Raw genomic sequence first — 15,030 nt, 5'->3', positions numbered from 1 at the left:
TACGTAAACTTGCATCATTGATTAGCGTAACTAAACTTGCATCATTGATTAGCATAACTAAACTTGCATAATTGATTAGTGTAACTAAACTTGCATCGATTAGCATAACTAAACTTGCATCATTGATTAGTGTACGTAAACTTGCATCATTGATTAGCATAACTAAACTTGCATAATTGATTAGCATAACTAAACTTGCATCATTGATTAGTGTACGTAAACTTGCATCATTGATTAGCGTAACTAAACTTGCATAATTGATTAGCATAACTAAACTTGCATCATTGATTAGCATAACTAAACTTGCATCATTGATTAGTGTACGTAAACTTGCATCATTGATTAGCATAACTAAACTTGCATCATTGATTAGCGTAACTAAACTTGCATCATTGATTAGCGTAACTAAACTTGCATCATTGATTACCGTAACTAAACTTGCATCATTGATTAGCATAACTAAACTTGCATCATTGATTAGCATAACTAAACTTGCATCATTGATTAGCGTAACTAAACTTGCATCATTGATTAGTGTACGTAAACTTGCATCATTGATTAGCATAACTAAACTTGCATCATTGATTAGCGTAACTAAACTTGCATCATTGATTACCGTAACTAAACTTGCATCATTGATTAGCATAACTAAACTTGCATCATTGATTAGTGTACGTAAACTTGCATCATTGATTAGCATAACTAAACTTGCATCATTGATTAGCGTAACTAAACTTGCATCATTGATTAGCATAACTAAACTTGCATCATTGATTAGTGTAACTAAACTTGCATCATTGATTAGTGTACGTAAACTTGCATCATTGATTAGCATAACTAAACTTGCATCATTGATTAGCGTAACTAAACTTGCATCATTGATTAGCGTAACTAAACTTGCATCATTGATTAGTGTAACTAAACTTGCATCATTGATTAGCATAACTAAACTTGCATCATTGATTAGTGTAACTAAACTTGCATCATTGATTAGTGTACGTAAACTTGCATCATTGATTAGCATAACTAAACTTGCATCATTGATTAGCATAACTAAACTTGCATCATTGATTAGCGTAACTAAACTTGCATCATTGATTAGTGTACGTAAACTTGCATCATTGATTAGCATAACTAAACTTGCATCATTGATTAGCGTAACTAAACTTGCATCATTGATTAGCATAACTAAACTTGCATCATTGATTAGCGTAACTAAACTTGCATCATTGATTAGCGTAACTAAACTTGCATCATTGATTAGTGTAACTAAACTTGCATCGATTAGCATAACTAAACTTGCATCATTGATTAGCGTAACTAAACTTGCATCAGATATCGTCATGGCAACTCATGCTTGTTGTGTGACTCAAACAATAAGCATCATTTATTTACAAACATTTACATGATAGTAACAAAACAGACTGCAAGGTTTTATTACAAAAATATTTTGCATCCTGTATACAAAACATACAAATATTATGTGCCCGTTGTGGAAAGCAGTCAAAGAAGATTTAAAAGAAAATGTGGTCCAAAGTGAATAGCTGGGGCCAGCATGTCATTTAAAACCAAACTGTCAGACGGAATGTTGACATCGATCCATCCATCCAATCATCTTCTATAGCGCTTGTCCTCACGAGGGTCACGGGTATGCTGGAGCCTATCCCAGCTGTCTTAGGGTGAGAGGCGGGACACAACCGGGACGGGTCGTGTTCCCATTTAAATACTACATATTTAAGCACATGGTACAGGTGGTCGCTGGTTTGTGGTGTTAGGTTTCAAGGTCATGAACGCACTCCAATAAATTAATCGGTCCATAAACACATGACTTGCTGAGGTATACGTTCCACACGCTCAGCCACACCGAGGAAGAATAACATTGCTTAGTTGTTTGCTTTTTACACTTCATGATGTCTCCCAAGCGGCACTGCACCAAAGAAACAGAAAGCCGTCACCATGGAAGTGAAAACGAACATCAGGAGACACGGATGGACTGCGCTGACCATCTTTAAGCATGAAGATGATGGGATGCTACAGGGGTCATGGATTTGGTGCGCTGCTACAAGGAGATGTGAAGAGGACTAGCCTGGGACAAGAAGGTAAGACCAACACTGATAAAAGTAAGGACTTTTTATGACTCCTTCATGTCATTCCTGTATTTCATCTTCTTTCGGCTGTCTCGGATAGGTCGTGTGTAGAGCGCGAGTGACTTAGCGATCACGGAAGTTCCCAGTCCAGGAACGTTCGTAACCTGAGGACCACCTGCCATTCCAGTAAAACCTCATGAAAATGCTCCAACAATGAAGAGAAAAGTTAAATAAAAAGCCTTGGTTCCAGCAGGGAGTCCCATCGCTCTTTGACCTGCGAGCAAAAAGTGAGAAGATGCTTTATTTCCGGCGTGAGGAAAGAACTCAGCTGTTTCCAGGCTTATAGTTACACTTCTGCACAGCCTTTATTACCCAGGACTCTCTGGACACAGCATACTCCACAAGTTCTGAACCATCCGGGTTCTGATAGACCAAGTCAAATTTGCCAGGCTCTGACGGGGCTGGGGGGGGGACATATTGGAAATCACATCAAATGCAGCTTCTATATTACGACACATCTTCCTTACTTCTGCAACTGCTGCAGAGAAACTAGAAATGCATTCCATCCATCTTCAAAATATTGAATCCCCTTATTTTTATACTTGGTTTCCCTACTGTCTGTGTGTGTGTGTGTGTGTGTGTGTGTGTGTGTCTGTGTGTGTGTATAGAACATATCATAATCCCTCGCCACTTCGTGCTTTGAATTTTGCAGTGTCACTCTCAGTTCTTTGAAAAGGTATTGCTAAATCATGCTATTTCGTGGTTGAAAATGGCATATTAGCCAAAAATATGCATACTGACGCAAAATGTATGAATTGTACAGAACAGGAAGTCCAAAAAGAACAAGGAGCTCTCCCATTGATAACACATTTGAGTCTATATTTTGTCTTATTTTCTCTTATTATGTCTACTATATTGGCTAATAGAAGTTAAAGGTAACTACCGTATAGGCATGTTAGTTCATGTTTAGAGGGCTCTAATAATGTTAAAACATGTATTTAGAAGGTTGTAAATCGGTTTTCTATGTCTTATTGTCTACTACTTTGGGTAATAGGAGTCTAAAGGTGACTATTGGGGTGTTTGTTCATGTTTAGAGGGCTGTAATAATGTTACAAAGCGTATTTAGAAGGCTGTCAACAGGTTTTCTATGCTCTAACTAGGAAAATATTCCTTTTACAAATATTGAATCCTGCTTTGCATAAATTCACTTATGATGGTCGTGTCTGGAAGCAATTATCTGTGAAAAAGGATGGATTAGTGTAATGTCAGCAAGTTATTGAGTTGCTGCGGTAGTGCAGAGACATTATGGAACATCAGCTAGGTTCACACCTTCAGTGTAGACGTTTGGTGGGAGAAAAAGTGGATGTCTTTCAATGATGCACACGTATAATACAGTACTTGAAGGCCCATAAACATGTTTGATCTCAGACATGCACTGTATTAGCTACATCAGACGAGTGGATGTCATTGTGCTGACACAATGAGGAGTGAGTGCTACCTTGTGCGGCAGAGAGAAGTTCCAGCTCAATCTCTTTGCTCGTGGGGTCGTAGCTGACAATCTTACCCTCCTAAAACAGACAACACTTTCAAGAAACTTACTACATGTACATACGTACAGTATGTATGCCGTAAACTAATGAAGTATCACCTCCAGCGGGACGTGTACTTACCTTATAATCCGACACCTCAGGTGTGTAATTTTCAGTAAGCTCCAGCAGCTGTGAACACAAACATTTGGATGAAGCGATTCATACGCTGATATCAATATCAGCCGCATGTGTTTCAGTGGCCGTGAGCATCATGAAGGATAGAGATGATATCGTACCATCACCAACGTCTGTATTGCTAAAACTAAACAGGCTGCTGTCGGCCAAAACAACATCAGCAAACCTAGCTATCTTCTCTACTCGTGTTACGTTCACAGACACTCAGAAATCAAATAACTGCAAGGTCGCGGATCCTTTTCCAGTGACAGTAATAACTAGGCAGTGTACTGGTCTTATTGACAAGAAAAGCTTGTTTTTTAGGGCCCAAGCAGCAGCCATGAAGGCCCTTTTGAAACTGCATGTTTATTATTATTATTCAGCAACTTTCCTCCCACATGCCTGAACATGCATGAAACCTCACCAAATTCTGCAAGTGTGTCAGGTGCAGCAAAAAATGTGACATTTCTGGGGTCCCAATCACAAACTCCCAAAATTCACCCGGTAGTGCCCCCTTTAAAGATTGAATAAAAATAGACCCTGCCTCCAGCTACATGGATCGTCACGAAATTTGGTGGCAACGTCATTCATGACAGGACGCACAAAAAAGTCTCCTGAAGCCATTTTGCCAAACAAACAGGAAGTCGGCCATTTTGGTCTCCAGCGGCAAATTTGGGGCGAAAACCATGGGTTGTATTTGGACTAACTACTTTATTATTATTATTATCATTATTTCATTAAATTCTTGTATTTAGTGTTTTATATGTGGTGTGTGTACAATGCGAGCGACTTATTTATCATTTCGGTAGAAGTTAGTCTTGGAACGGAACTGTCACTTTCACTGCTTGGTTATTACTTTCACTTTCATAAGAGCAGATGTGTTTTGTGATTTCCGACCGTCTGTGAACATGACATGAGTCGGTGTGTGTGTGCGTGTGAAGGGAGGACATTTGGGTTTGCTGATGTTGTTTTGGCGTGGTTCAGCCAGCAGTTGCCTGGTTTGTTTTTGCAGTGACGAGATCGTTGATGGACCTCCTCCTCCTCTTCCTCTTCCTTACAACATCCAGCTAGACGCTACAAGACTCATCTATGCTAGGAATGATAAAGTTGGAATCTACGTTTAGCTAATAAAAAAAAGACAAACTTACTTTAAAGGCGATCTTCTGTCCCACTTGTGGGGGGGCAGCTAGAAGGGGCATGGCGCTGTAATCTGGTGGCGTACTTTCAGCTCCGTTCTACATATACACACGAAGACAAGAGAAAAGCACAGTTTTCATAAATAAAAAACAACACTGTATTTACTATTTACAGTGTCAATATTCCAAACCCTTCACCCAGAAAAGCTGTTCGTTCTGCAGAAGTAGAAAACTCCAACTACGGTATTCTTTTGCTGCCTGGCATCTCAGCAGGGTGCAGGACACCTCCATCAGTCTCCATTTCTCCTTGACAGTTCCCACCCTTAGCACCATTTAGGAACAAACACAATGCAACCTGTGCACCCAGTACTGATCCTGATCTTCATATTATCATTCCAGGTTAGAAAAAGAAAGTCAAATCATTGAAAATGAGTATGACATTGAAGGGTGCATGTAAACATGTGAGCACAGTGCCATGGAGACACGTCGGCAGGTCAAACATGCTAGCGAGATGCTGCATTGGTATTTGCATACTCACACAGTAGCTTTGTTGCTGTGTGGGCTGCAGGGGAAGCGCCTCCATCTTCTCCCCGTGCTTTTTGTCACAAGAATTCTGCTGCTGTGTGGTGTTGCCAGTCGGGGGTGTTGGAACGCTCCGATGCTCCTCAGCACAGTTTGACAACTTGGATTTTGACTGATGATCGGGTGCTAATGTAGGTCGAACAGTGGTTAAATTGTTAGTTCTCGACTGGAGACCGACAGCGGCGGCGTCTTCATTCGAGACGTGTGTGTCTGATGAGGGTGGGGATGGAAAAGAATTCTTGGCAGGTGGGGTGCGTGAAGCTACTTTGGGGACTGCGGTGCTTGTTTTGGTTGGTTTTTTGGCTTTAGTTTTGGGACTTTGATTGTTCTTACTCACGTCACAACTACAATCTGAAGCAGGGGGATTATGGAATATTGCATGTGGTGCTTCACCCTTCATCTTACAGTCTTTGTGACTTTTTGTGGGGGGAGAAGATGCTGGTTTGCCCATCAGACCATTTCCTTCTGCCTTCTGTTTTTTCTTTTTGGGCTTTTTGGTTCTCTCAGCACTTGATGTCTGCTTAGAGTCCACACTCTCCTCCACCTGCCTTTTCCTCTTTGTTTGCATCCGCTCCACGCTGGTGTCATTTCCTCCACCGTCACTTGGCTCCGTGGGTCGCTGTCTCTTTTTGAAGTTCACACTTGGCTCACTCGTATGACCGTTCACTTTAGACCAGCAGTCCACCTTCACTCTAAAAAATGGAAACAAACAGTTTAGGAATCAAATAAGCGGTGCGTGCGTGCGTGCGTGTCGCCCCCGTCGGCCACCGTCGGTCAGGCATCTTTCAAATGTATGTAACGTAAGAGACGAGTTACTTCGAAACAATGAATGTGTATAAGAAAAGACTCACCTGATGCTGTCATTATCACGAACAACATAAATGCTTTCCGTGTGTGGTAGATAGCAATTGTCGATGAAGAGGCTGATAATGCTACGGCGACTCAACTCAAACTTATCACGGACGATGCTCTCCAGGTCGGACACCATGCGGCAGGTGTTCAAGTCTAGCAGCAGCCAACACATGCGGCAATCCGCCACTGCTGGCGGCGGATAGTCAAAGTGTAAACGGACACGGATTTGGTTGCCACCGCTCGGAACCACAGCAGCGGCCATGCTTGCTTGTGGTCGTGTTATACTTTAAACATTTATCGTTACTGAGCACGCGCAGATTGGCCGCCATCTTGGAAACATTTACGGCACGCCGTAGGTGCCAAAAGACATTACAATTTAGCGTATGTGCTATCGGTTAAAATGAAATACATAATTTGTGGTTAAAATTAAAATATGACCTTCATGGGTTGAGTGCACTATAAAAGCAACGTCTTTCCATAAAAAAACACAGCCCCAGTAGACCGTCAGACACAACTGACATAGCTCAGCAGTAATACTTAGTCACAGGTAGGCGGCAGCAGCGAGACAGTGCTTACTCTTCGGGAAAACACATGAAGAAGATGCAGAAAGTGTCAGCTGACTGAGTGATGTCATGTGATTTCTAAGCTGTGGGCGCAAAATGGTTCGAGCTATTGTAGGGATTGTTTTGCCCTTATTGATTGCAATCGCTAGTAAAGGTGGGATTGTGTCTGATATCGCTTGACTGAAGCACTGCTAATATTAACCAGAAGAGTGACTATAATTTGGATACTAGATCACTAGATCCTGTTAATCGATAGTAGTGATCAAATTCGTGATGAAATGAGATGCTAGCAAGTATTAAATGGTATTTTCTTTTACTTAATGGCCTAAAAGTTGTGCATTTGTCTGTTTACCAAAAATTATAATTAGGAAAATTAATAATTGTTTATGAATTTATCATGTCTAAAATAAATGTTTTGAATATAATGTGTGTATATAATGTGTCGAGACACGACGTGCACCGTAATGGAAGTGCAGCAAGGTTAATAGAACAAAATTGGAGTTGCAATGGCACCGGAATGCCAGAGACTGCTCCTGGTAGATGCAGGTGGTGCTGTGCATCCATTATACCTAACGTGATGCTAGAGTGTCTTCCAATGTGGAATAATGGTGGAGAGTTGCCTGATGTAGCAAAAGTGTCAGTAACAGAGCAAGCAAGCTAGGTTGTGTTGTGTTGCAGGACAGGAGTGGCCACTGCACAGTTGAGCGAGTAAAACATGGGCGTTGTTGCGTACAGCCTTTCAAGTTCAAATACCTGTGAATTGTTTGCAGGGTCCTCGTCTCCACTGGCGGGAAAAGAAGTGTGGGACTATGTGGACGTTAGAGATGGGGCCCACATGTTCTGGTGGCTTTACTACGCAGACAACCCGTCTGTGAAATACCAGCAACTTCCTCTCGTCATGTGGCTGCAGGTGGGACACAAGCGTTGGCAAACATTTTGTGAGGCTTTGCAAGATGGCGTCATAGTAATACGTGGTGTCCTGTATGTCTGAGCACAGTACGTATGTACGTACGTACTGTATGTATGACTGTGCTGTCCATGGTGGACTTTGTGTTCACACAATGAGCTGCACATGTTTGTTTAGGGTGGACCAGGAGGCTCAGGAAGTGGCTTTGGGAACTTTGGGGAGATTGGACCTCTGAACACCGACTTACAAGCCAGAAAGAGCAGCTGGGTAAGATGCTTCACTTCATGCTTCACATTGGAAGATGTTTTCCTGCTTGTGACAAAGTGGAGCTATGTGCTGGCTGTTGCAGGTCAAGGCAGCCAGTGTTTTATTCGTGGACAACCCAGTGGGGACGGGCTTTAGCTACACGGAAAGGCCGGATTGTTACGCCACCGACGTTGACACGGTGGCTTCGGACATGCTCGTCCTCCTCAAACGCTTCTTTGCTAAGGTGGATGAGTTTCAGGTACGGCAACTTCATGCAACAAACCCTCAACAATGACATTCATTGGGTGGGGCCCAAGGGGTTTGTGGTCAACTTTCGGGTAGCATTTAGCATTAGGCTGCATTATAATTATTGGGCCGTCATGAGGGCATTTTGACATCATACCGATAAATCCCATAACGTTAAAAATAGCTCAGATAACCCATCATTTCAAAAAACGCTACAATCAGGTGAGATTACCTGTACTGTGCAGGTGAGTAAATTAAGTGCTCCTTTTTTTCCTGCCCATGTTCCTGCCGATTGACCCAAAAAAACTGCCAAAATGGGAAAAATACAGCAAGAATGGCAAAATAAAAACAGCAAAAATAGAAATAATACAGCAAAAAGGAACAATAAAGCAAAAAAAGAAAAAACGGGGATAATAGAGGAAAAAAAGCACAATAAACCCCAAAAAACCAGCACAAATGAGAAAACAGTAGAGGTGATAATAGATGATAATAGTAATAATAATCCCTCCAATCAAAGGGAAGTGTAGCTCCCTGTAGTTGGGTATGAACGACTCTGATACTGGCTCGTTAGCATCTATTGTTCTGGCTCGGCCCTGGCTCCACATCATTGCATGACTAAGAGCCAATTCTGCCCACTCTTACTGTATTTAAGGCCTAGGCTACCAGCACTTGTTAGTTCGCTGACGAAGCTCTTTGGATGAGGAGCAAAACGTCCGACACCTTCTTCACAGAAGTACAGATGACGTCTCAAGAAGCCTTTCCCTTGACATATATACATACTGTATGTATATGTGTGTGTATATATATATATATATATATATATATATATATATATATATATATATATTTGCATGTGTGGCTGCCTGTCATTCCTTCAGCAGTATGCTGTGCTTATTTTGTCGCTGCTTATTTCAGTTTTCCCAGTGAAGTGACTGCTTATTTTGTGCGTGTTTTTTTTTTAAGAGTATACCCTTCTACATATTCTCTGAATCATACGGAGGAAAGATGGCAGCCGCCATCTCCCTTCAACTCATAAAGGTCAGCCAACTTTTCCTTTTTCCACACCTTTATATTCTAATCTGCTTAGAATATTCGTCTCCAATGTGCAGTGGAAAGAAACAGTCACATGTCAAAAAAACAAAAGAAGTGAAGAGTAGAGTAGTAGACAGAAATGTACCTCCACTTAAGCCCGCGTGTGTGTGTGTGTGTGTGTGTGTGTGTGTGTGGTATACTGTGTGTATCTCCATGTAGGCTGTGGCACAAGGGGATGTGAAATGCAGCTTTGCTGGTGTGGCGCTTGGAGACTCGTGGATATCACCAGTGGGTTGGTATCACTACATCCACATCTTCATGGATCCTGGCTGTCCGCTAAAACCGAGGGTGTCCTAAATATTTCCCAGCAAGAGCCCCATAGTGAAAAAAGAAAGGATGCCAGTGGTGCCAACACGTTGTATGGAGGGTATTTCATCTCAGCTTTGTCAGAAAGGCGAAAAAGCAGATCAGCTTTACTTATTCCCCCATTTTTACTCTTTCTTGAAATCCTCCAAATATGCCATATTTCAACCCTATGCTTCTAAAAGAATATTGTTTTCCTCATAATATGAAGAGTTTATTCATGTAAAATTGCAGCTTTTGTTTATTTTTTTTTTTAATTTTCCAACTGTTTTAACTTTCTTCTTTTAAAAGTTCTTCTCATAATATTATGACTTTATTCCCGTAGCATTTTCCAAAATGTTGTTTTTCATAATATTACAAATTTAAAAGAATCAATCTTTAATATTTAAACATAATTCTGGTAAAATGATGACTATTTTTGTTAACATGTTGACTTTGTTTTTGTAAGATTACTGCAGATTTTCCCATTTTTGCTGTTTTTTAAAATTTCTGTCTTTTTCCAAACTTTAATCTTCTGGCAAATGTTCTTTTCCTAATGATGACTTTATTGCCATCATATTTATTACACTTTATTCTTGAAACATTACTTTTTTCCCAAAAATGAAAATAGTTTTTCATAATGTTATGAATTGAAAAAAATCACATCTTTCAAATTTTAACTTGATGCTACTTTATTTTTCCTCATAATATCTAAAGTTATTCTCATAAAATGACATTTTCTCATTAGATGACAACTTTTGTCTGTTTATATTTTGACTTTGTGTAAAATTACAGATTTTTCCATTTTTACTGTTTTCTTGTTAAATATTTAAATATTTTTCCAATGTGACTTAAATGCTGACTAGGTGGCGTATTTGCAGTGGCTGTGTTTATTAGCATTGCGGCAGCCGTCAGTGGAAAATGTAACATGCCGAATGATGAGTCTTCAATCTGGTGTTTTCCTCCACAGACTCCGTGATGACGTGGGGCCCGTATCTCTACGCTACTGTAAGTTGCGACGAGATCAAACGCCGAAGTCCCTCCCTGAGGCGCTTTCCTTGTGTTGCGTTGTTTGCAGTCGCTGCTGGACGATCGCGGTTTGAAGGAAGTCAGCGGCGCAGCAGAGGCGGTGAAAGACGCCGTGGAGCAAAAGCAGTTCCAGAAAGCCACAGAGCTGTGGTCCGTGGCTGAGACGGTGGTGGAGCAGGTTTGCTTCTACTAAATCATTGCTTCTCTTTGCTCTCAGGGACAAATCTCGTAGGGACGTCAGTTAGTGTGCATCCGGTTAGAAGGTCATATGACACACCTCATCTTTTTCCTTAGAACACCAACGGAGTCAACTTCTACAACATCCTCTCACAGGAGCCACCTGACCACGCTGCCTCTTCAGCAGGGAGGAACTTCATATGTAAGCATGCCTCCACCACGCTGTGTGTGTGTGTGTACAAATAGGAAAGCGGGATGAAACGCTGTCGTGAATGAATGGAAATGAAGACATGGATGCTGTGACACTACGGTTTTGTACATTTCAAAGTCGTCTTCAGCTTGTCTGGCCCCTCGGACCAGGGGGTGTCCAAACCTTAATATTTTTTCATTTAGGGGGCCACATAGTGAAAAATGAAAGGAAGGGACACACGGGACACACGTCATATGCATGACAAAGTAGATTATTTCTTCTTTTCCCCCCATTTTTGCAGGGTTTTTTAAAAAAATGTTCCAAATATTTCAACTTTCTTCTTAATAATCTTTGTCAACGTTCTTTGCATCATATGATGACTTTACTGTCGTATTTTGGAATTTTCCAAAAAAGGAAACTTTGTTTTATCTTTTAAAAATGTAACATATTTTTTTCTTGAAGATTTCACCCTATGCTACTAAAATGACATTATTTTGCCTCATAATCTCTTCTCATAAAACTGAAATTTTTTCTCCTTAGAATACGACTTTTTTCTCTTCATATTTGGACTTTTCTGTCATAAAATGATTGATTTTCCAAATATTTAAACTTGGTTCTTGTAAATGTTCTTCTCATGATGATGACTTTACTCCCACAATGTTTCCACTTTATTGGTCTTTCTGCAACTTTGTTCGTCGTAATATTACCACTTGAAAATAACTTATTTTGTCATGAATATTTCAACTTCATGCTGCTGAAATGATATTATTTTTCCTCATAACGGTCTCGTAAAATTTTCAAACTTTTTCTTGCTGAATTACTGAACTTTTTTCTCTTCATATTTTGACTTCATTCTTGTAAAATGACTTTATGGCTTACTTTTCCATTTTTGTTGTTTTTTTTAGTTTTCTTGTGAAATGATATTTGTCAAATGTGCCGCAAATGGCCCCCCCAGGTTGTACTCTGGACACCAAGAGCTCCACAATCAGAACTTGTGCACGTAGAAGAAAGAAGAATATCAAGTTGAACGTGAGTTCTGTTGAATTTCTTGCAGCCCTGCAAGCTAGACGCCACGTCCACCCCCTGCAGAGACAAACGCTGAGCGAGCTGATGAACGGAGCAATACGGGAGAAACTGGGAATTATCCCTGACAACGTCACCTGGGGAGGTACCGATCCAGGTCCATAGAAAGACATCCTATAGAGTGTATACGACAAGTGATGGTGTTTGCAGGTCAGGCTGAAGAGGTGTTCAGCTACATGGCGGGAGACTTTATGAGGCCTGTGGTGAACATCGTGGACGAGTTGCTGGCTGCCGGAGTGAACGTGTCCGTGTACAACGGACAGTTGGACCTGATAGTGGACACGCTGGGTAACTTTTTTGTTGTATCTCCGCTGTTCCTGGGTTCCACACACTCACAGGAAAGATGGACTCTTTCAGGTCAGGAGCTGTGGGTGCAGAAGCTGCAGTGGGCGGGCTTGCCGGGTTTTAACAAGCTCAGGTGGACCGCCTTGGACGACCCCACCTCTCCTGGTGTCACTGGCGCTTTCGTCAAGTCCTTTAAGAACTTTGCCTTTTATTGGATCCTCAAAGCAGGTCACATGGTAAGACACAGGGCCGAGACGTCATACGATAATCCGATAACATAAAAAAATCGCTCCGGTAATTGATCATTTAAAAGTATGCTCCAATGAGGCGAGATGACACATATTGTGTGCGGTTGAGCGAATCAAGCACTCCTTGATGTTAGCAGTCTGTCGTAAGGTCACTTGTAAACAAACGTTCACTTTAAGAGGAAGGACGTTGTACCAAATGCTCCTGGGAAAAAAAAAACAAAAAAACTTATCAGTAGGCCTGTCACGATAACAGATTTTGCTGGTTGATAATTGTGCTACAAATTATTGTTGATAACTGATATTATCGGCATTTTAGACCATTTTTTTCATTAATTACATGGCATTATATAATATACTGTGATCGGTTTTATTGTTTGTTGTGATGTCCATCGACTCTCTGCTGGTGTATGATCGTCAGGAATTACTTAAAATCCAGGGCGTCGTGCAAAACCGGAGTACGGGGGGCCAAACAAACGACACCCCTCTTACCTCGCTGACGTGCCAGAGTTCCTGCTTCGTTGGAGCCGTTGCTTCCCGGGAAAACGTAGACACAGGGGGACACGGGGTGGTAGACTTGCGAAGCTCAAAGCCTGGCTGGAACTTTCTCCCAAGGTGGTGCGGTTCCCACATGATGTTCCACGGGATTACGAAGATCGCTTGCCTCTCGGTGCAAGTCGGTCGTGTTCACCACCTGAAACGCCAGAGCCGCGGCATTTGAAATGTGCAAAAGGTTTGCCAGAGACCTCCGTGGCGTCACAGCGGCTGCTCGGAGCGTGTGCCTGAATACAGTGCACCTTGCTGGGCCACAGCAGGTGGCTCCTCCTTAACTCCAGGTTAAAAGTTTGCGGTATCATGTCGGTCTCGAAAAGCAGGACGTTATCGGTATATAAAAAAAAAAAGATACCGTGCATCTCTTGTAATAAAATATTTTCTTTTTACATGTTCTGACTGGTTATGGTGAGAATTAAATCACCTTTTAGGGAACCGCGTGAATTTGGGATAGTCACATGACAAGCACCGCTAAACGTTTCCTATACGTGACTTAGGGACTTGATGAGTTGACGTAGGAAGCTGAATAGGACACATTTGGAGTGTTGCGCATCATCCTGGCTTTTTAAAGATCACGTCTGTTGCTCCCGCATTTTGTGACATTTGCAATGAAAAGTTCTTCTGTATCACAGATTCCATCAGATCAGGGCGCCATGGCTTTGCAGATGATGAAGATGATCACCAAGCAAGTCTGATGCGTCCAATCAGAAGTCAGCTTTTTATGTACTTTGTTTTAAACCAAAGCAATTCCTAATAAAGATGAATGTATTTGTTGTACAGTAGCTGTTTGTATCCCCACTGATCTCATCAACCAATAAAAGTATCAAAATAAAGGGTGAAAACACTGAAATACGCCAACAGCAGCACACAAGCCCGGCAGTCTAACTGACTCGCCGTCCTCTATTACATATGTGCGAGTCATGAACGAGTCGTTCGAAACTCCTGAGTGTACGAAATTGGGAATCACGGGTACTCGCCTGTGTGAATTTGTTCACTTACTCACCCCTGCTGCCGCTATGAAACAGATAAATGGACATTTAAGATTACTATACCTTCATTATAGATGTGATAATTAAGCATTTATCCCTTTAATTCATCAATTATATGCACATAGAATTGTTTGTAAAACTAGAGAAACGTGTTTTGTGTCTCTAGGCTTCCGGAACGAATTAGTCCTTGTTTACGGCGGTTCATTGGTTCCAGGCGCGACCGCCCGAAAGTTCATTTCCGCAAAGTAGGATTCAATGTTAACAAAATTGAATGATTTCGTAGTCAAGAGTATAGAAAACCTGCTTATGACTTTCTAAGTTATTAGAGCCATGAAGACACGAAATAACATTCCTATAGTCACCTTGACACTCACATTATTCTTTGTTTACACCACATTGCTAATAGGCAGGCTACGGGATACTGCAAGGACAAAAGACAAGGCCGCCACTAGCACAGTTTATTTCTTGCAAACTTAAGAAACGGTTTCAAAGGAAGGGGAAGAAAGAAAGAGTACGACGCCCAAAACATACCACTTCCAGTCGAAACAGCAGGACAACTTGTTTTCACTGTATTGTGGCGCGGCTGACCACATGCGGTGATGTAACGTCATGTCCCAGCAACCTTTGCGTCATTACTGCCGCCTAGTGGCCATAGTACCACGTACTGTGCATCTTCATTTCAATGTTTTGACTAACAATGGGCCATAGCCATAGGCCACTGTGGAACTGCAAATATAAAATGTACTCATGTAACCTTGTATGTGTGTTCGAAATAAACCAATAG

General features: G+C 41.5%; 2 protein-coding genes across 7 annotated transcripts; one reads left to right on the top strand and one right to left on the bottom strand.

Moving 5' to 3' along the window:
* Window positions 1-1,315: 1,315 nt before the first annotated feature.
* Window positions 1,316-6,698, bottom strand: coil (coilin p80). Of its 4 annotated transcripts, none has more exons than XM_054759412.1 (7): window positions 6,360-6,698; window positions 5,465-6,200; window positions 4,939-5,025; window positions 3,758-3,805; window positions 3,586-3,655; window positions 2,438-2,548; window positions 1,316-2,361 (listed from the first exon to the last, which is right to left on the bottom strand). In XM_054759412.1, the coding sequence occupies exons 1-7, from the start codon at window positions 6,620-6,622 to the stop codon at window positions 2,282-2,284; spliced, it is 1,395 nt and encodes a 464-aa protein (XP_054615387.1). In that variant the 5' UTR covers window positions 6,623-6,698; the 3' UTR covers window positions 1,316-2,281. The 4 variants fall into 4 exon arrangements, 3 of the variants coding, with proteins under 3 accessions (XP_054615387.1, XP_054615389.1, XP_054615390.1); XM_054759414.1 differs by having other exon boundaries at window positions 1,317-2,361; window positions 2,460-2,548; window positions 6,360-6,697; XM_054759415.1 differs by lacking the exon at window positions 2,438-2,548 and having other exon boundaries at window positions 1,317-2,361; window positions 6,360-6,697.
* A 246-nt stretch (window positions 6,699-6,944) lies between these two features.
* Window positions 6,945-15,017, top strand: scpep1 (serine carboxypeptidase 1). Of its 3 annotated transcripts, none has more exons than XM_054759925.1 (13): window positions 6,945-7,077; window positions 7,694-7,833; window positions 8,008-8,097; window positions 8,180-8,335; window positions 9,286-9,360; window positions 9,574-9,646; window positions 10,667-10,704; window positions 10,775-10,903; window positions 11,020-11,104; window positions 12,147-12,260; window positions 12,326-12,463; window positions 12,533-12,696; window positions 13,890-15,015. In XM_054759925.1, exons 1-13 carry the CDS (start codon window positions 7,020-7,022, stop codon window positions 13,950-13,952), a joined length of 1,323 nt encoding a protein of 440 aa, XP_054615900.1. In that variant the 5' UTR covers window positions 6,945-7,019; the 3' UTR covers window positions 13,953-15,015. The 3 variants fall into 3 exon arrangements, with proteins under 3 accessions (XP_054615900.1, XP_054615901.1, XP_054615902.1); XM_054759926.1 differs by having other exon boundaries at window positions 6,961-7,022; window positions 13,890-15,016; XM_054759927.1 differs by lacking the exon at window positions 6,945-7,077 and adding an exon at window positions 7,093-7,226 and having other exon boundaries at window positions 13,890-15,017.
* Window positions 15,018-15,030: the final 13 nt, after the last annotated feature.

Source organism: Dunckerocampus dactyliophorus, chromosome 18, assembly GCF_027744805.1.
Source record: "Dunckerocampus dactyliophorus isolate RoL2022-P2 chromosome 18, RoL_Ddac_1.1, whole genome shotgun sequence".
In the NCBI taxonomy this organism is placed as follows: domain Eukaryota; kingdom Metazoa; phylum Chordata; class Actinopteri; order Syngnathiformes; family Syngnathidae; genus Dunckerocampus; species Dunckerocampus dactyliophorus.
The sequence above is the reverse complement of the archived record's forward strand: the minus strand, read 5'-3'. Positions and strand labels throughout refer to the sequence as shown.